Source organism: Genypterus blacodes, unplaced genomic scaffold (genome assembly GCF_046128005.1).
Source record: "Genypterus blacodes isolate CSIRO-AG114 ecotype Tasmania unplaced genomic scaffold, CSIRO-AGI_Gbla_v1 ptg000032l_1, whole genome shotgun sequence".
Taxonomy (NCBI): domain Eukaryota; kingdom Metazoa; phylum Chordata; class Actinopteri; order Ophidiiformes; family Ophidiidae; genus Genypterus; species Genypterus blacodes.
Window position 1 is genome coordinate 3,070,315 of NW_027466845.1, and position 20,275 is coordinate 3,090,589.

General features: G+C 43.7%; 1 protein-coding gene across 2 annotated transcripts in view; it reads right to left on the reverse strand.

Annotated features, from left to right (window-relative positions):
- b3glcta (beta 3-glucosyltransferase a) overlaps window positions 1-20,275 on the reverse strand; it is a 49,735-nt gene that overhangs the window by 4,437 nt on the left and 25,023 nt on the right. For both annotated transcript variants that reach the window (XM_076145904.1, XM_076145905.1), the window contains 8 exons: window positions 18,753-18,862; window positions 15,362-15,438; window positions 14,657-14,768; window positions 13,074-13,210; window positions 12,911-12,974; window positions 12,009-12,140; window positions 9,220-9,289; window positions 7,076-7,189 (listed from right to left, as the gene is read on the reverse strand). In XM_076145904.1, coding sequence (XP_076002019.1) covers window positions 7,076-7,189; window positions 9,220-9,289; window positions 12,009-12,140; window positions 12,911-12,974; window positions 13,074-13,210; window positions 14,657-14,768; window positions 15,362-15,438; window positions 18,753-18,862 — 816 coding nt within the window. The remainder of the gene's footprint in view (window positions 1-7,075; window positions 7,190-9,219; window positions 9,290-12,008; window positions 12,141-12,910; window positions 12,975-13,073; window positions 13,211-14,656; window positions 14,769-15,361; window positions 15,439-18,752; window positions 18,863-20,275) is intronic.

Sequence of the window (20,275 nt, forward strand, 5' to 3'; positions counted from 1 at the left end):
AAAAATTCAGAAATGCGCTTTTACAGGCAGATCTCCAGATGAAAGGCGGTGATCTCATTTCTAACTTGGAGAGGTTAGCGGGTGACATTCAAGGACGGAGACATCCATCATGAAGGATGATGGGGGGGTGGTTTGGCCTGACACACACTCCAGAACCTGACAGATTTAAGGTCATTATGTATAATTATCCATTGTTTTCCTCAATACGTGCATCGTTTGTTGATGTTAATTCACAATAACACTTATAATGATTCAATTTCATGTCATTTGCTGTTATTGTGCACATTTTCTCTGCCTCTCCCCCCCCCCTTCTCTCTCATGTCGTAGAGGCCAAATCCGACAGGCTTGATTTATCTGAAAGTTAAAAAAGGGGAAAAACAGGCTTCTGCATCCATCACAAGTTGATTAATTCAGTTTAGTTTGCTCATGTATAGTAAAGAAATGCTAATATCCATGCATATGTGTGAGCGCCTCTGGCTGACTGGTGAACCCAGGTCGCCGTGTTGTTGTGTTAATGTGTAACCGTTGGCTCCCGCTACTCGTCTTCCTTTAAATAATAAACTTAACCATTTGTTTAGTACGAGTGTAAAATCCTCTTAATAGCCGGTGCAGAAACAAAGAGGAGATCTCTCTGCTGCCTTCGCCCGCCTACACACTGAGGCCAAATCAGTCTGGAGGATGCGCAACCACACTGGAGGTTTCACCCTCGCGCCCGTTACCGTCTCCTTCAGATAATAGTGTTTGTATCTACAGCTGCACAACAATCCTTAATGACCTATTAAATAACCACACGGGCCTTTATAGTCACGGCGTGGAGATGTGTCGCCGCTGAGAGAAACGCTCCAATACAATCTCACAGAAATATATGATCATCGCTTCTCCAAAGTGACTTCTGCGTTTTTTACATTTAAGACTCTGCAGGTGCTGTAAGTACAAAACTCTGAGCATGAATACTTGATTCGCTGAATAAAATTTGAAGTCATGCACGTAGCAGAGAAGCTCTTAAAATGTAACCTTTGATGGTTGAATTTTTATTTATTTTACATTTTCAAAATAATACGTTTGCGTGTGTTCAATGGAGCGAGTGCTTCTTTGTGAGCGGCGCAGAGATGGGGGTCAACGCTTCGCTCCGAAAAGCTAACGGGCCACCTGGGTGTTTAAGGTGGATTCATGTTTATAATATAAGGCGTATGGATCCATTTCTTCAATTAATTGTACCTTTAATAGAGTCTGTATCGACCCATCTACCTTTTCTATCTACCATCTGTATCTCCCCGTCTATCTTATGTATATTTTATCGCCTCGCCGCCGTATCTATAATTGATTTGATAAGCTACAATCGTATGTACTTCACAGATACATAAATAATATGGTTCGGCTGTAAAAAGCAAAGGCAGGTGGAGGGAAAAAAAGGAAGATTAATAGCGGAGAGCAAAGATTCCTGACATATTGATGACTGTTCACTGTTGATGAAGTCCGCGGCTGCACTCAGCGGTCATTAGCATGAAACCCCCAGGCCTCAGAAACCCAGCAGAAACAAGTCAACAAAACACACCTAGCCGCATAAATTATTTATTATGTCCTGGCTTTAAATCCAATTTGCGTACTGTAACTGACTCGGGATATTGTTGCAATTTGGCACCGTTTGACAACCAAATTGCCTCGACCGTCCATCATTTTAGGAGACGTTTGTCAGCGGAGGAGCAGCAGCAGCAGCAGCAGAAGATCTACATCCTGTGAAGTCTCCTGGCTGTGTTCTTCAGGCTAAACGTTCAGGGCTGCAGTGATTAGAGCTCTTTCAGGTTTGGGGCCCCCATGGTGAACTTTGGCATTCTGTCTGCTCTGCCTCTGATCCCTCCATGGTCCCAAAGTCTTTGATTGTGAGTCTGTGTCACCCCCCCGCCGCCTGTGCTAACTGTTGACTCGTTACAGGAGACAGAATCAAACTGACACCTTCACTGCTATGATTGATTGACAGCTGTGACAGTTGGTATCTGATGGCTTCAACCTCTGGAGTCTGAAGACATTTTTGTTAATTAGACTTCTGAAAATCGAGCAATTTCTAGAATCAAAGAACATGAAGAACTTTCAGCAACCAATAAGTTATTATTTTTAAATAGTTTTTTCGTGCTCTAGGCAAGATTTTTTTATTTTTTTTAATTAGGTCTTGTTGATAATTTTTCGATGCAGAAAATTGGCAGAAATTGTCTTCGGTCCCCAGAGGAATAAAACGTGGGAGTTGGACGGTGAATGAGTTCAGAAATCATCCAAAATCGTTTTGTTGCCAATATTAATTAAACCCTACTTTTGTGTGGGTGGCAGACTTGGACAGAAGGACTCAGTGGAACACTTTAACCTTCAGAAGGTCTACTGGAAGGGCGTCAGCTGCTGTTGCCAAAAGGCACTCGGGTTTATTTGTTGAAAGGAGCAATGCGGTGTCTTTTTATAGCTTTAAAAGATAAAAGGCAGGAGGTAAGTAACACCAACGCTCGCTGCTGCTGTGGGTTCGACAGATACACAAACGAGCGGATGTAAGAAGCCAGACAACCTGCACTCCAATCCTTAACAATATCAGAGGCGGGCGAGTGCTGCAGTACAGTATGCAAACTGTGTAGGAGGACACATCAAGAGCTCAGCGTGACGTTTGTTTCTTCTACAGAGAGATTTTCATGAAAAACTTTGTGTGATCTGGAATATCAAGCCAGGCACAGCAGTAACAGTAAATAAATAGACTGGATTAATTAATACGAGCACTTTTCAACTGGGATAAGACCCTCAGAGGCCCTCACACTCATATGGAAGGAGGTGGAGTTGCTAGGCATGTGCTTATTGACACACACACACACACACACACACACATGCACAAACATATATTTCAGGAAGGAAATATAGTTTGTCCTTTGATCTGATGCTGCTCGACATAACTGAGTGGTGCTAACTCAGCATGCTGATCAGCCAAACATCATAAACTGACCGACTCTGGCTCATCAACCAGACGAGGTCATCGGAGCAGGATAATCAAATTAGATGGACCATCAGAAAGAGAAACACAGGCGGCGGACTCGCGCTATAAAACTATAGCACTTCCTACTTAAAGTCTGTTATTGCGTGAAAATGCAACCCTAATCAGTTAAATGGTAACGCTTTAAAATGCCATCCATTCCAGGGCCATTAGTTGGCTTGGTTACAACGGGATGAGCGCCACACGATCAATAAATCAATATGAGGCTCACATAGGCAAACAGAAAAGCAATCGCGGTATTTAAATAAAAAGGCTTTCCAACTGCAATTAATCCTCGTTTGCAAGTATCGTCCGAACAAGGTTTTTTGGAATCAATAGGTTTTCATAAATAGGCCTATTTAAGGATCTTATAGTGGAGCTGCTTCAAGTCAAACGCGGCCAAACTCCGGATAATGACATTAAGCTGATCCTTTCAGTCTGAGCATTAGCCTGAATGCCGTTCTACTTCCACTCGCCGCACGCTGGACCGCCAATTAAACCCTTTCCTTCCGCCTCGCCGGCTTCTCAGGTGAGGTCAAGCATGCCTGGAGCTGCGGATGGTAATGATTTTAACCGCGTATGCGCATGAACTGCTGATGCATTTTTTCCAGGACAATATGAAGGTGAAGGGCGTCGTATTCTTCCACTCGCTCCTCGTGTGAAAGGATTCCTGCGTGCGTCGGTGCTTTGTGCCGCAGCTGTGCACAGGTAACAAGGCCGCCACTCAAGATGCTGCAAACTGGACCAGGCTGCCAGTCTGAGTGCTGCAGAGAGATGTGTGTGTGTGTGTGTGTGTATGTGTGTATACAGAAAGGGAAATAATTGCACTCGAGCAACTGCAAAATAAACAAAACTGGTCCTAGCTTCTTAAATGTTAAACTTTGCTCTGATTCTGTTCTGCCTCATTGTAATCTGAATACTTTTGCAGGCTAGAGAGGAGCACTTTTTTTTACATTAATCATCAGCAACCAGCAGCGGATCAACGTGCACTGATAACACGGAATGGCTTCATGAGTATCGGCTGCTTCTTGTTCTTCACAAAGCTCGCAGCCGTCTTTGTACTGCCTGTCATGTTTGAGGCCAGCGGTTCCCAAGCTGTGTTACGTGCCGCCTCTGAAGCGACTCCCGCTGGTCTGCACACGGTTGGAAATTCCTGCAGTTCCATAAAGAAACCGTGACCGTAGCGCTCTAAGGTTTCGTCTTCCCTCAGACCTGCTTTGAGTTATGAGGCTTTAAAGTTTTGCCACTCCATCTGGCCGAACTTTTTACAACACATTACTTATTTCTGTAATTTGGTGGCTTGTTGGCGAGGTGACACCGTGTTTTGTTTGCTCACGGCTTCCAGTCTTCATGTTTGATCGAGCGTGCAGCAGTTGTGTTTCGCAGTTTGCAAGAGGGAGATGTATGAGTTACACACGCTGGTCTTGTTAAGGAGTATGCATGGATAGCCTGGAGACAGAAAGTGAAGGGAGACTGGGGACTAAACCAAACTTCCCTCCGACAACAACAACTCACACACTCGCACTCCATCTCCAATGAGCCGACGCTGCTAAGAAGCAGCTCCAGACAATGTATCATCCTATTAAAGTGGAATATAAGCGATATTAGGTGATCTTTGGTGCCGACAGCCATCAGAGTGTAAAATAAATGCCGCCCTGATGGCCCTGCTGCAGGCGGCCAGGAGGGCGCCCAAGCAGAGATCTTGTTCTCTCTTTACAAACTACCCTGGATTGCTTTTTAGCATTTATATGCTGTGGAATATTCCGTGCAACTCTTTATTGTACTCTTACATCATCCTTGTTGTGTTATTTGTGCTCTAAATATATTCAAAGTGTTTGTCAGGTTATCCGGTTTTCGGCAGATCCTTGTATAAATGATGGCCACGACTGAATCCTGAAATATGTGGAATGAATTTACAAGAAGTCTAAATGGAATGTCCTAAATATGGGAGAGCAGCGTGATGTTCAGAGCTTTCACCACCGAGGCCACAGCAGCAGAGTCTCAATGCCTCTGCCTTCCATATATAAACGCGTTCATAAAGGATTCAACTCTTGCCAGAGGCTTCCTGCACCAGGGGCCAGATGCAACTTCTATGAAGGGACTATGAGCGACAAACAGGTGACTATGCCACACCGTGTCGTATTTCACCTCTGGGCACCGTTAATCAGTAATGATGGGAGCCAAAATATCCATATCCTCCCTTCCATCTGTTCCTTATCTGGAAGGAGGCAGCCAGGCATCCTTTAACCCAACAACACCCTCCAGCTTCTGGCACTGCTGAGACAGAGGCCCTCCAGAGAGCTTCCGCTCCAGTCATCCATGCCTGGCTTTCTGCTTTCCCTACATAATCATTGCTGGAATTATCCTCCTGTAGCCATTGGCAGAGGAGCAGGAATATAGATTATATTGATCAGTGCATCCAATTTCTGTTAAATGAAAGGCTGATGCAGTGCTGAGCGTTCTGCCTTCATAAAGCGAATCCATACATTAGTGTGCATCATCGAAGAAAACGCTTTCCTCCACATCTGGGAGAAAAATGGTCTGTTATTTCCAGAAACCAATTTTGTTTTTGGGATTTGATTATCTTCTTACCTTGGGAAAACAGTAAAAAGATAATAATTCATGTCCTCTTTCAGCTTCCACACGCTCTTGCGCTCGGGGGCAACGATATAAATTTGTGATCCAATCAAAACGTGATTTGCATCAGGCAGCATTTCATACAAAACCACACGTCGGGTTTGGAAGTTTGTGGATGTCAGGCGAAAAACCTTCCATTTCCCAAAGTGAGGAGTGTAGCAGGGATGTAATTCAGTGTGTGTGTGTGTGTGTGTGTGTGTGTGGTGGGTGGTGTAAGTGAAGGCTCAAACAGTACGAGAGGCATTTCTCCACCCACTGCTTCACAAATGTCAGACGGTTTTGAAGCAGGTTACACATGGGATCGCTGCCAAAAGGAAAATGAGAGGAGACTGTGATGCCAGACTTATTAAATCACACCAACTCTCCAGCAATGGAGTGAAAACGCTGAACAATCGATTCAGATCTCACCCAAGGTCAGGGAACGTCAAATACGCCGCTTTACATCACCGACGCTAAACAGGCTTTAATTATGCAGAACTTAACGCATCGCCTCGACTGATTTGGACACTTTTAAAAGATTTTGTGCTCGACTTGAATCCAAAATTAAATTCTGTGGGCTTAATCGATGTTTGGCTGGATGAGTTTGTATTGACAAACCCGCAGGGAGGTTTGGCCGTTCAAGAGGTTAAAGCCTACAAAGATTGAAAATACACTACCAGCACCACAACTGCTATTGATGGAATGAACTCCTGTCTTTTTCTTTAGCACTTCTCTCACAAACAAATACCCTGAACAAACATCTCCGTTATTAAAAGCAACAGCCGCTCACTCTCTGGGAAATCACCAGAGGAGTCTGGCCACGTTTGAGTTTGAGTTTGTGGTAGATGTGCCATTTATGGATTTAAGTCAGAGAAAATGTGAAAATGGTAAGATGGTTTAATATGATTAACAAAAGTCCACAGAACACCAACAGGTTGAATTTAAAGTGTTTTTGGCATCAGCATCAGCATCAGTTTTGTAATTTTGACTCTCATTTAATTCGTCTTTCATTTGGGAATTATTTTTCCATTTTTTCTCGATGAAAACCATTTTGACATGCTTAAACAATTTTATTTGAATGTTTTTACACTTAATGACTTGTTTGAATATTTCAGAATTTTTAAATTAATTAATTTATTATTTGCTTACTAAAATTTCGTACCTCACACATTTTTTTTGGGGATTTTTGTTTTCCACAAAAAATCTTTTTCAGGACACCAGTTGGTCAAGCTCAAATTTATAATCCTGACTAAAAAATAACTTTTTTTTTTACTGGCTAGACTTTTGGATGACAAATCAAAACAAAATTCAGTGAAAGAACATCCAGCTCCAATTATCCTCAACAAGACATCAGAAATGTTGGGTGAAGCCAAAAGCCACACACACCGTCGCCCCCCAGCTGTCATTGCTGCTGACCCTGTGTGTGCAGACACAACGTGAGGCCGAGGGGTCACTTACCTCTCTCAGTGTTTGGTATTCCCAGATCGACGGTGGGTATGGAAGGGTCAGCGTGGTCACTGTAGTATTCTATAAACAAGGCGTCTTTCTCCCACGTCTTCTTTATCACTGGAACTGAGGCAGAGGGCAGAAAAAAACAATAAAACACACACTTCCTCCTCCATGTCTATTCCTGAAAATCACACTTATAAACTAAGTTATTAGAGCATTCCTAATGATCTTTCTTACAAAACATTGATTGCCACATTCCGACATCTTGTTTGTTTCTCTTTCTCTCTCCTTGTGGCTTTATTTGCCTGACCTGCTGCTAAATTTCACAATTGTCAGGCCATCCAAGTCAGAGCCAGGTCACTGACATCGGGTTTCAGTGTGTTGTTGCATTCTGGGGAAGTTTGCCGTTCACTTAGCAGGTCTGTATGCCTTTAAATGGACCGTTATTGATCCGTGACAGCACAATGACAGTAGCTGTGCGTGCAACATTGGAAACTAAACGTGAACTGAACTGATACATTATTATAATGGAAACAGTTTGTAAACATCTATTTTCTGCCCTGCATTTTTATCTCTGCAACATTCTCTCTGCTACTTCACGTTATGGAGCAACATCACAAGCTGCAAACTGAGGAGGAGGCACCCGGGAGTCACTATAGGACGGTGATCCAAGTAAAAATACAGACGCCTCGGGGTTAAACGTCTGTCAACGCAAACATATTCACATATAAATAAAGTCATGACTTCACCGAGAGCTTTCAGAGGCTTTTCCATGCCTTCAATGGATCCATACAGGCCCATTCAAAGGCTTATAGACCTCATGGGCCAACATCACACACTGAATCCCCACAATGCTGCAACTTACAATGGGAATCTCATGAGTGACTTAGACAGATATATCACCAAGATGATAAAACTGTGAATAAAGGGTTAATATGATGATAAAGAACATATCCCAGGGTCAAGTATCTTGTAAGTACATTTTGTTGTATATGAGTGCAGAGTTCTTAGGAGACAGAGCTGCAATATCCGGCATTACAAACTGAAAACTTTGCTTATTTCAGCTTTAATATTTAATTTTGTTGCTCCAGTTTGAACACAATGTGGTTTCTGAGAGTTCCTCACTTGCATTGTAATGCAAATCCTTTTCAGCGTTCAGTTTACAGCGTCTTTCACATCTTTGCTCTCTGTCACTTTGTGCTCTCTGCCCTGTAACTGACTACAGGGGAAGGAAGCGCATTATTCGGCAGGAGACAACACCCTGCCACAATTACTCAAAGCTGAAATTACAAAGAACACTTTGAACGTATGAGTAATAACACTTTCCTTAGAAGGTGCCAACTGAACATTCATCTTCAAAAGTTTAATAAGCTTTTTAAAAATATATCAAAAGGTTTCATGCTGCGTTAGAGCAGCGTGTCGCCGTGAAATAAAAAAAGAACTCCCTGAGCTGCCACAAAATGGTGCAGAAGAGAAAACCTTGCAGCCAGATGTGATTGTCCACCTTTCTTGTATTGTAACTTTAATCTCTCAGTAGTTGAAAAGAGAATTTAGCTCCATCTCTCTCTTTACTGCACACAGAAATCTAAAAGATCGAATTTGATGTCCTTGCATGTCTATCCTGACTGATCCAAGTTAACCTCTGATAGATAAATCTTAAATCCGTCGCCTTCATCGCTGGTAGATAAGAGCTTTGCAGAGGATATGGCAGTTAGGGTAATTAGTGCAATCAATATTGATCGGAAATCCTTGAATGGAGTGTGAAATCTGTCTGATCCATCAAAAATTAATCTGCAGTTTAATCTGCGGAATTTGTTACATTTCTCTGCAGTTTAAAAGAGAAGCTGATGTTAACTGGATAACATAACGTCAGGCGCAGCTTGCCAATAAATGATTGAACGTCAATAAATTACTACTTCAGATGAATTTTGGATGATCCTGCTGTATTTCCAATTTAAAAGCAAAGGGAAATTAGAACATGATGGGTTTTTCTTTTGCCACCAAATTAAATCCTTTCAAGGCGTGAAGTGATTTAGTGAATGCCGTTGTCTTGACAATGAGGAGGAAAAGCTCTTAAAATAGCCAAATGTCAAAGGTTAAACCATCTTTTAAATGAAAACAATGTCAATTAACAGGAAAAGTGTGTGACTCACCTCGTTCACTGTGGAACTTCCTACACGTTTTCACGGCGACAAATATGTCTTCTGTATTTACCGGCTCCCCCTTTAGAGAAGAGACGAGAGGATCGATGAAATGTCCACAACACACACACAGGACACATGAAGGAAAATTACAACAAAACATTCCACGGTTATGAAGCCATCTGGATGAAAACGGAGCTCAGAGAATTTCCAGAGATGTTTTTTTTTGCCTTCATCCATTTTAGTCTTTTTTTTTTTAAATTGGACCACATGATGATGCGACATGCGTTTGCGTCATTTACCGGAAAACAATCATGTGTGCGAGGATTTGTTCCTCAGAGACGTCCATGCTGTAAACAACTGATTTCCAAAATGGCTTTAATGTGCGCAAGAAGGATTACAGCACTTGTCACACTTTACACTCACATACATGGAATAATAAATTGTAAGAACGTTCCCTTTGTGATTGCAATTCGGCCTCAAATGCATCCTAGAATATCCGATGTCACACTGTAAACCCAGAGGCAACAGATAGACAACTTAAAAACAAACATTTAGGCTGAGTAAACTCCAAACTCCACACTTTCTCCCACTGTTGACATGTTCATGAGACAGATCTGATATGTGCCGCCTGCGTGCGAGCGAGCGAGCGAGCAGAATATCAGAATTGGGTCACTTGCAGCTGGCGGTGTGAACGTGGCACAAAAGGATGCGGAGCCTGGCGTGCTGATAACACTACAGCCTGCATCTGTAATTTCGCGGCACAAAAAAAACCTCCCAGAAAAATACAAAGACGGCGAACCCATGAGACTGCAGATGATGGTGCAAATAATGGAGAGAATCAGGATGGAATTAGAGCGGCGGTGCCTTTTGTTAGCGTACGCACAGCCTAGAATGAAGTCCATTAACGAGACCAACCCAGATGCGCGGGCGGTATTAACATGCACGCTGCATTAGAACCGTCATCTGCTTTTGCACAGACAAGCCATAAATTATCCCCGATCATTCATCAATACACAGGATGTGATGGAACAATCCTCGCCGCCTCGATCAAGACGGAGCAGTCGCACGAGAAGCCCAATTTGGACGTCAGGAAGAATGATGTATGAACCCGCAAATGGCGAAGCGTGTCTGGCCGCGCTGGCATTAATCAACAGGGCCGCCTGACAGACAGACAGACAGACAGACAGACAGACAGACAGACAGACAGACAGGCGGCATATTTAGTAACCACCACATCTTAATATCACGTGTGTGTGTCAGGGGCGTGTGTGTGAAGTCCAGGAGGCTGAAGTACAAGGCTGCTTTGGCACGACGGAGCCTCACGCTTCATTTGATCTCGTCCCTTTGCTTCTGTTTTTACTACCAACTAAAGAAGAGCTTGAGCTTGTTGGTCGCCTTGATTGTGCCTCAGGAGGAACGTGCTGGTTCTGTTGGCGCCTCGGCTCCGCTCGGCAACGGTTGCTTTGCGCGGACGGAGGTTTCTCCCTGCATGCTTATTAAACTCCTAACCTTGATGGTTCTCCACCGGCTGATCAAAACATTGTCCCGTATCATCCTGGTTAATTGGATGCAGATTTGTGATTCTCATGCGGTTAAAAACAAAACAAAACAGTTTTTAAAACAACCCCAAACAATTACAAATAGAGCTGCATCAGTGCGTCAGCTTCAGGTTGTTATTCAGGTTCATTCTTGTAAATTTAAAAATACACTCAAAGGATCATTACAAGAAACAAAAACACTTTTGGGTTCAGAAATATTTGATTGCTTATTTGTTTTCAGAAAAAGTTTCTTTGAGGGAGGAAATTCTGATTCAACCAAATGTTTGCCGGGGAAAAAAATCGGAAAATGTAAATAAATCTCTCCGAGTGATTCCAGGTTCTGAAATGAATGAAAGATTTATGGAAAGAAATTCTAGAATGTTGATTTTGTTTTGCTGGGCTGTTTAGAGCAGTTTAACCCCTTATTCTACCCAATTCAATTTGAATATTAAAATACATTTTAATAAACATTTAATCACTGACTCTGTGGAGTAGACATCGATCTTCATTTACTGTGGCTGTCATCGTTAATAATTTACTTTGTGCTGTCACGCATATACCTCAGTACTGCACTTCCTCCAAGTCTTTAATAAGCACGTCTGAGGGATCTTGGCCAAAAATCGTTTTTCTGTCAAAAGTGATAGATGGTTTTGCGTTTGTCACCCTGTCAAGTTCTGACAGAAAGGGACAGATTACAAAAAAAAGAGAGAAAAGTCAGAGTTTGAAAGCTTTGAATTGCTGCTGTTCTGGCACCTTCCTCATCTTCATCCCGCCTTCGGAAATATATGAATATAACGCAGCAGCCGGAGCCACGCCCACCCGGTGACACGCCCACTCATCTGGCCACGCCCACTCACCCTTATGCTTAAGTTTTACTTGCTAAAAAATGTGTTTCTATTGCACTTTCCCTCCTGAAATAAACAAATAAACTACCGGACACTGCAGCTGTCAATCCAGAATGATGGCTGCCATGATGTTTGACAGGAAGTTTCCACCGCTTCACCGGGACAGTTCGGGAATTGAATTGTCAAACACTGGAAGCCGTCACGACACAAAACAATGACTTCTGTCTTGGCGCTGGACCAAATGAAATTTATCAAAACAGGCAAGTAAACTTCTGTCTGCTCCCATTAAGGAAGAGACGTTGGATTAAATGCTTTATAAATGACTAATGGCTTTACAACGCTGGCACTGATGTCAGGACCAATATGTGTGTGTGTGTGTGTGATGAGAGAGGACACACTGAGGAGAGACACTCACACACAGCGGAGGCTCTGTGCTGACGGTGGTGACGCAGTGCTGCGCTCGGGCAGAATCCTCCGGCTCGGTGCAGAGCTCGGGGACGGCGGTGAGATGTGGACCTTTCCCGTTCTCCCAGATATACAGCGCCACCTGTGCTGACAAACAACGACGCTGCGTCAACTTTACACACAGACACACACCTTCCACTCTTCACTTTTATTACAACTGAGAAATTCCTGTGTGTGGAATGTTTCGTGCTTCATGTGCAAACAAACTCTGTGAGGGATTCTTTATGTCAGAGAGGGAGAGGAAGAGAGAGAGAGAAGATGAGAGAGAGTAAGAAAGGGAGAGATTGCGTGACGGAGTGTGTGTGATCACTGCTGTGAATATTGATCGTGTTAAACAACCCCAAAGTGCAGAAAGAGAACACTCTGATATTTAGCATATTTACCGCCTGGAGCTGTATTGACTCAGAAGATGTTGATCTGAGTTTTCCTCTTCAGGTTGTATTTCATTTTTTGCATGTAAAGAATAGAACGTGCAGTATTAAGCGGGATCTCAAGGTTCTGTTTGAACCTGAACTACACTTGATCCACCGTTTCCAGGCCGAGCTTTCTATATATGTATGTGTGTGTGTGTGTGTTTACTCAACAAAAACCCCTCGACGCGTCCCCGACTGAATTTTCAGGAGTTGGGAATAAGAACCTGAATGCCTCACCAAAACAATTATGGAAAGAAATGAGATTTCGTGTGAAGGTGAGATGGATTTCAAGGCTCCCTCTAGATGTGCACATAAATTATAATAGGCTGGTGTGAGAGAGTGTGAGAATAGAGAAAGGGATTGAAAGAGAGAGGGTGCAGGAGCAGGAAACCTCATCACGACTTCCTATACAAACCGGACAAACCGCACGTTATCTTACCTCGTGTTTCAGGTCGATGGTAAAGTCGGATTTGAGTGGCTCGTTCCTCACTTTGTTCGCCAGCCTGCGAGGAACAAATCAGAAGCTTTTCAGTGGGGAAGCCGGAGCAGGCGGTAAACCGTAATGTGGTCATCAACCCCCGGCAGGTGCTGCATGAACTCACCGGGCCACCAGGGGAGTGCTCAGGGCCCAAGCTGCAGCAAAGTCCGGGTACTTAAAGATGGAGGGATTCTCGGCAAAGGCGTAGTGGTGGATGATGGTGGACTCCTCGTCTTGGAGGGGTTTACCCAGGAACCACTCCTGAGAAGGGAACACATGTTAAGATGTTACAGCGCAGAGTTTCTATGGAGCTTTTCTGTGAGTTCCATTCTGACACATTTGTTTTCCAAACTGTATGTGCCAGAAAAATAGCTAAATTTCTTTTTGGTTAGTTGGATTTTACTTTAAAAAGCAACCGGATGGGGAAATAATGAGATTTGCGAAGAAAGTGTCAGTCGAAGGTTGTCAGAGATGCCACGGAATCTGTTTTCAGCCAAAGACAAAACATTTCTATTATGTTGAGGAGTTGTGTCTGCCAGTAAAACCCATCAGCTCATCTATCAAAGCCTGCATGTCTAATGTGCTGTCATGCACCCAGAGTGGGATTGTTTTCTTTCAGGGAGAAGAAGCTTCTCGCCATTAAAACATTGCAACGGAGGACAGAAATGTGATTTTCTTCATGGCGGCGTCGGGGATGGAAACACTCGAGCTGTGACGCAGATGAGACCAGAACTTTCTTGGCTTCAGGCTCTATGAATCAAAGAGGAAGACGTATGGTGTCCACCGTCCTTTCCTCTTTACAGGACGGTCACGCAGAGCCTCCCGGTGATGAATCCCATCTTTGTCCTGATCTTAAAAACAGGCTGCAGACTCCAAACCGCCCCAACACGATCATACACTGGTTTATATTAATCCTGCTGCAGGCTCAGATCAGCTCTGGGCCGAGTTCATATTTGGATCTAAAGTGGACATTGCACCTAACAATACAAATACCACCTACACACACACACAGACACACACAAATTAGAATTTCCTCGCCAATCCATTTACCAGGGCCTGAAGCGGGACACTCCTCCACTTGTCCAGATAAATGATGCTGCTGATCTAATCGCTCTTCTCTGCTTTAAAGCACAACAGCTTCTACACACAGTGTGTCCGCTTTAAGTGCATCGGTTGCAGCTCTTTGTTTACCTCTGACTCACAATCTAAACCCTCATTTACTCAAGCAGATTATTCCGGATCTTAACTGTGTCAACACACACAGACGATCAAAATAATTGGGAGAATAGGATGGAATGGAAGACAAGGAACACAGAAAACATTTGAGTTGGAGTTTTTCAGCACAACCGCCATTGTTTAATTATACCCAATTTTCAGATGGTGCCTACTTATCAAGACACACACACACACACACACACACACACACACACATGCACATCATCATTTCATGAGAGGGAAGAGAGTTTAAATTAGTTCTCCAGCAGCGACTGCAGTGAGCCGCCTGACATGTTTCACTGCGAGCTCAGCACAGCTCAGCAGCTCCGCTGAGCTCTCCAGCACAACCTGATATCTCTCTAATTGAACCAATGATCAACTGAGCTGCAGTCATACACACACACACACACACACACACACACACACACACACACACACTCACACACTCACAGAAAGCTTTGGTCTCCTCTGAGCATTGGGTTGTGTACTCACTTTATGCCGATCAAACCGCGCAAGGACCCGGAGAAGTTTAGTCATTTCTACATTCGTCTCCTCCTCCAGAAACACGATCCAGGAGGAATTTTTGCCAAAGGAGGAAGATAAACTGTGGAGACATGGAGACAAGGAGTTAATAAATTCCCCAAACGGCTGCATCCTGCTCAAAGTCACAATAGTAGGGAAATAACAAGTAGAGGGGAACTCGTGCAGAGACAGAAATCTACATTTCCAACCTCAATAACCACATAACTGCAGCTCCTGACCCACTCTGATGAAGGACGCCCCATGGGGGACTCCCCAGATACAGGCTCACACACACACACACACACACACACACACACATACACACTCCTTCCAGGGAACATGACTCCATAATGATATGGGGGCTGTCTTTGATGTTCTGGGGCCAAATCCTTAATCAAAGAGGGAAACATACTCACCTCATTCTAACACGCAACACATTTGGTTAGTAAGAAGGCCCAATCATGCAGCTCATCTAAAGTCATTATGGGGTTTGCTTAGGCCACTGCGTGACTGCACTCAACATTAATAAGCTTTTCGTGACAGTTGACAGTGAGAGAGACACACAAGAGAGGGGATTCATCCTCATGTGAACAAGGAGGAAACACAAATGCATCAGAAACTTACACAAAAACTCTTTGGCTTAATTAACTAAGCAGAGCGCTCAGTTATACTCACTGAGGCAGCAGAGGAAGGATGCTCCAGCCTCCCTCATTATCTGATAAACTGTGAAGAAGCAGCACGACAGGTGGAGCCTACAAGAGAGCAGACAGACCAGAGAAGATTTGTTTGTTCGGGACACAATAGAGACAAAGCTGAGAACAAACAATCTGCTGTGATGTGGCGCCCGTGTTTAATGGATGTCGCGTATTGAAAGATTGTTTCTGCGACTGACGGAAATGTTTCAACAACACAGGCTGGTGAAAGATGAAGCCACCTTCCAGAAGTGTTTCATCTTATACATTTTAGAAACTTAATCATTCTTTAAAAATGCAAAGAGAGATTTTTTGCAAAGCAACACACTTCTGCTGCAGCACTGCTGTGCACCTGTAATGAAAACAGACTGCTTGTGATACTGCCTCTTCGCTCTGCTCCGATTGAACAGCTGCCTCCCGTGCTTATCTGCATGTGTGTATCTAAAGGTGTGTGACGTTGATTAACTGGATGCATTACTGCGGATGTGAATCTTCCTCCTGTGTTAAACTGTGAAAACAAAGGGGAAATGACAAAACCCATAATACTGCATGTCTCTTTAAATCAAAAAGTGTAGTCCACTATGATTCATCAAGGTCAAAGGCAAAGATCTGATCCAAGCCACAGATAATGAGCCAGTTCAGGAGCCGACCGTGTCCTCGTCCCTTTGGTGAGGTATTTAAAACCCCCCTCACATGCCAGGGAGCCCAGGCTGCATACATCTGCACTCTGAGACAACAGAGGGGGAAAAGTACAGCGTGCACAGTAACTAAGAAGAATCTGCTTCTGTACTGAGCAAGAGGAATGGAGGAAGTGTGTGTTTGTGTGTTTGTGTGTGTGTGTGTGTGTGTGTGTGTGTGTGTGTGTGTGTGCGTGTGTGTGGATCGTGGATGTTTCCCGCTGCGAGGCAAACACAGCAACAGAGCTTCAGACCCGGTGGCTCATTACTGCATGGTCCACTCATCATGCAGGAGGTGAGGCGGGGGGGCATTCACCTCCGAGCCATTCTGTTTAACAGCAGCCTGTGTGTGTGTGTGTGTGTGTGTGCCTGTGTGTGCCTGTGTGTGTGTTAGCACTCACAATATAAGCTTTATTTTGATGCCAACAATGACACCAGGCATGTTTTATTAAAGCGCTGTGTATTTGTCATTCACACCACCTCTGCTGCAAAGAATAACAAGAATTAACCCATTCAAAGGTGGGAAAAACAGAACTTTCACACCCCAAAAATCCATGGATTCTTTTATGCCGATGCAGCCTCCTAATCAAGAGATAAGAGCTCGTCCTCCCGTGAGCACGACGCCAAAGAATAGGAAGCTGATTGCCTGTGACTTGGGAGATAATGGGGTCACTGAGACCTGTTTGTGACGGTGAGGGACAGAAAGCTACTGTATGATTTTAATCAGGATGGAGGGGAAACTGCAGATAGAACAGCCACCTGTCACAGCCGTCACGTAAAACCAACCAAAAAAGCCCATTTTCTATTTTCAAAAAGCCAATAAGGCGAGCCTGTAAAGGTTAAATCTGCAACAGAGCAGCGTTTCCTATTAGAACCTTTCCTTTACGTCGGGTCGGTGTTGAATGGCTTTAGTCATGCGGAATAAATTGCAAAGATAACACAAGCAAAGTGTATGGAGCAGTACAGTTAAATAGTATAGCTTAAGCATTAAATCACAATTACAAGCATTGTTATTGTGTGGGAGAGTGTAGAATATGCCTGGAAAACAGAGGAATTAAAGCAGATTAGGAGTTGGTAGTGCTTCATTTGAATTATTAAGACAATTAGACCTTTTTCTAAACTTTCGAAAGTTTAGAGAGAGTACTTTTGTCTGCGATCTTTGCGTGTGCATGTTTTCCATCCCAGTGGGTTGGATTCCTCTTTGCTGACCTCCCTCACACTGCAGCTTATCAGAGTCTAAAATAGCACTAAATTCAAATCTGACCACATTTCAGCCGCTTTCAACTGTCTCTGCTGATTTAACTTCAAACCGAGGGGGCTTTGCGTAAAGCTCCCAGTAGCTCCACATCTACTGTCTCAGATATAATTAACAGCTACTGAATGAAGCCATCAGTTCTGGCACCACGGTTTGGGTCCGGTTCCCTGGGTTGGAGGGCGGCGGCGGTGGCGGTGGCGGTGTGTGAGTGTGATGTGGGTGTAATTTAGGAGGCGCGGGGAGCAGGCGGCAGTAAATAGCTCAGACAGCTGACAGACTTGACATTGGTAATCAAATCTGAGTTCTTGGGTTTGGTGTTTTAAAGCATTTCAACTCTGCTGGGAATCCAGAACCTACAGTCTGCAGCTGAAGGTATTTTCAGGAGTGAGTTATAAGTCGTGGGCTCTTATATATTTCTGTGAAAAGCTGTCAAGCCTCTGCTGCAGCCTCTTTGAAAAGTTTGCGATTAGAATTCATCAACGGCTCTTTAAAGACTGCATGCAGCTGATAATAAATAAGCGAAACGAGATCAGGAATGCAAAGCACAACACGGTGGGGCTACTTTAGATCTGATCAATGTCCAAGACAAAGATCTGGAATCATTCTAACCAAACGACTGGGATCTGTTTGTTGCATCAGTGTCCTCTTATACCTTTAGTGTTCCAAATCCATAAACCACACACACACACTGAACACAAACCTGAGCTCACAGCCAGTCTTTGTTTTGTTCATTTAAATTCATTGTGCAACCAAATGGAAGTTACGGCTGCATCATGCTACATTACATATGGTGCTGAGGAGACTTGATGAAATAATTTTTTTTAGCTTTTCAACAGTTATTTTAAAGCTGGAATACTTCAATTAAAAGCATTAAAATATTCATGAAAACACATTTATCCAGGCTGCTCCTGGTCATTTGATGATAACCACTTTTATTAAACGTTTATCTGGAAATAGCCTGGAGAGAAACCAATGGACGGCTGATGTGAGTGGAGAAGCACAACAAATCCCTTCACCACCAAATGTCAGAATATATTCATGGGTGACAAAAACATGGAAGTGTAAACAAATTTGCTATTGCAGGGAGCTAAGAATGTCTATTTCAGTGGTTTAATAGAAAACATGAATAACTACTCACCCGACTGCATATTTAAGTGATAGAGGTGAATGGTATTGTTACAAATGATGTCTTTGTGTCCAGGAGGAAGAGTTGCGTACATCCTCCCATATTGATTTCCAATGGAAGTAATGAAAAGGAATAGGCTATTTTTCACCAACTGGCACCTGATGTTTGGTTTGTTTTGCTGCTTTTGCTCAGAATCTGATGAAGATGCTTCCACAGCTTCACTAGAAAGCCTATATGTGTGTGTGCTTGTGTTGTGTGTGTGTGTGTGTGTGTGTGCTTGGTTTGTGTGTAAAGTAAAAGGTCACGGGAATCTTACCTCTGTGAGACTTTGTGCCTGCTTGAATAAATCGTCTCTGCGTCTCTCCGCTTGCCTCACATGGAAGGAGTTGCTCTGACTCTGGATGATGAACACTATCTCCCGCAGGTCTGGACAAACACAAAGGACAGGAGATCTGAGACTGCTCACATTCTGTGAAAAGGGATCGTGGCAATCGATGACCCTCTGCGAGCGAGACAAGATAAGAGACACGCTCTGTATAACTGAGGTGACTTCTGCAATGAAGGGCAGCACTAACAGATTTCTTCAGCTAATCTCTTTTATTGGCTTGGTGATAATAACCACCACATCAAGAGCTTAATTGGCTCGTGGGGAGTATGTAAATGTCACAGCCCAGACTGTGTTACTTAATAAAAGATTAGCAGTCAGATGAGTCTTTCTGCGAGGTGTTCTACCGCCCAAAAGGTTGACACGGCCCAGCTGTCCACTCTTGGCTCAGACACAGAGCTGCATTGTCAATATTACTGAGCATCCTTACTGCTAAGACCAAGGTTAAGGATGCGGCGAGCTCCATAAGGTTCATTTAACTGCTGAATCCATGTTGGCCAAAAGTTTAAGAGCCGTCTTTGAGGTGCTGCTAGCTGCAAGAATCTAGCTTCATGTGAAATCCATTTACAGGGCAGTAATAGTGACAGAGCTCAGTGAAGAATGACATTGGCTGCACAAACAAGCCCACAAAAACCCTGTGGCTCTCACAGGCAATACAATCAAAACTACACCAAAGGAGCAGAGGGGAGTAAATAAAAATATCCTTCTTTTTGTCTCTTGCTCTGCACAATTACATTCGACAAGTCTTAAATCCTGCACGCCGACCTTCATGTCAGAATGAGTGACTGTGACAACAAAAAGCTTTTTCAAGCCTGGGATTTAGAGCCCAGACGCGGCACCCAATATCCAGGTGTGAGGCGAGGGGGAAATTGGATGAGATGTCAGTCTTGCTGCTATGACAGGCGAGTGAGAGGCTCCACAGGACGGAGACGTTCGGGCTTTTTAACGCAGCCTCTCCAATTAATCTGGCCTCAAACAAACATAAGGGGCTCGGCGCCAAACAATCCTCACTTTATCAAGACGTTTTAATTACCTACTTAAGGACCGGTACAGGGGGGGGAAAGGCCATAAAAGGATATACTGTGCCTTGTAAATTACGATTGCCACATAGAGTTTCCCAACGGCGCCTGGCAAAATTTGCTGACTCAGAGGATTTTGGGGTGTTTCCAAACATAGATAAGTAACAACCGCTGCTGACAGGTCCATAATCTTCCCTTTAGAGTAGTTGTGCAAAAGCAATACAAGGGGGAAAGAGGAAGGGGGGAGTGCTGACAATGGCAGGATTAGATGGATCGCCTCCTCTTCCATTACTCTTCTTGTACAGGTTCTGATATTAACACCCGGGTCGGGGTTAGACACCATGTCAGGGTACATTACAGTGTCAGCTCTTTAATTAAGTGTTGGTAGGTGTGTCTCGCCCCTTTGCTCCACTCATAACAAAGATCCCATTGATC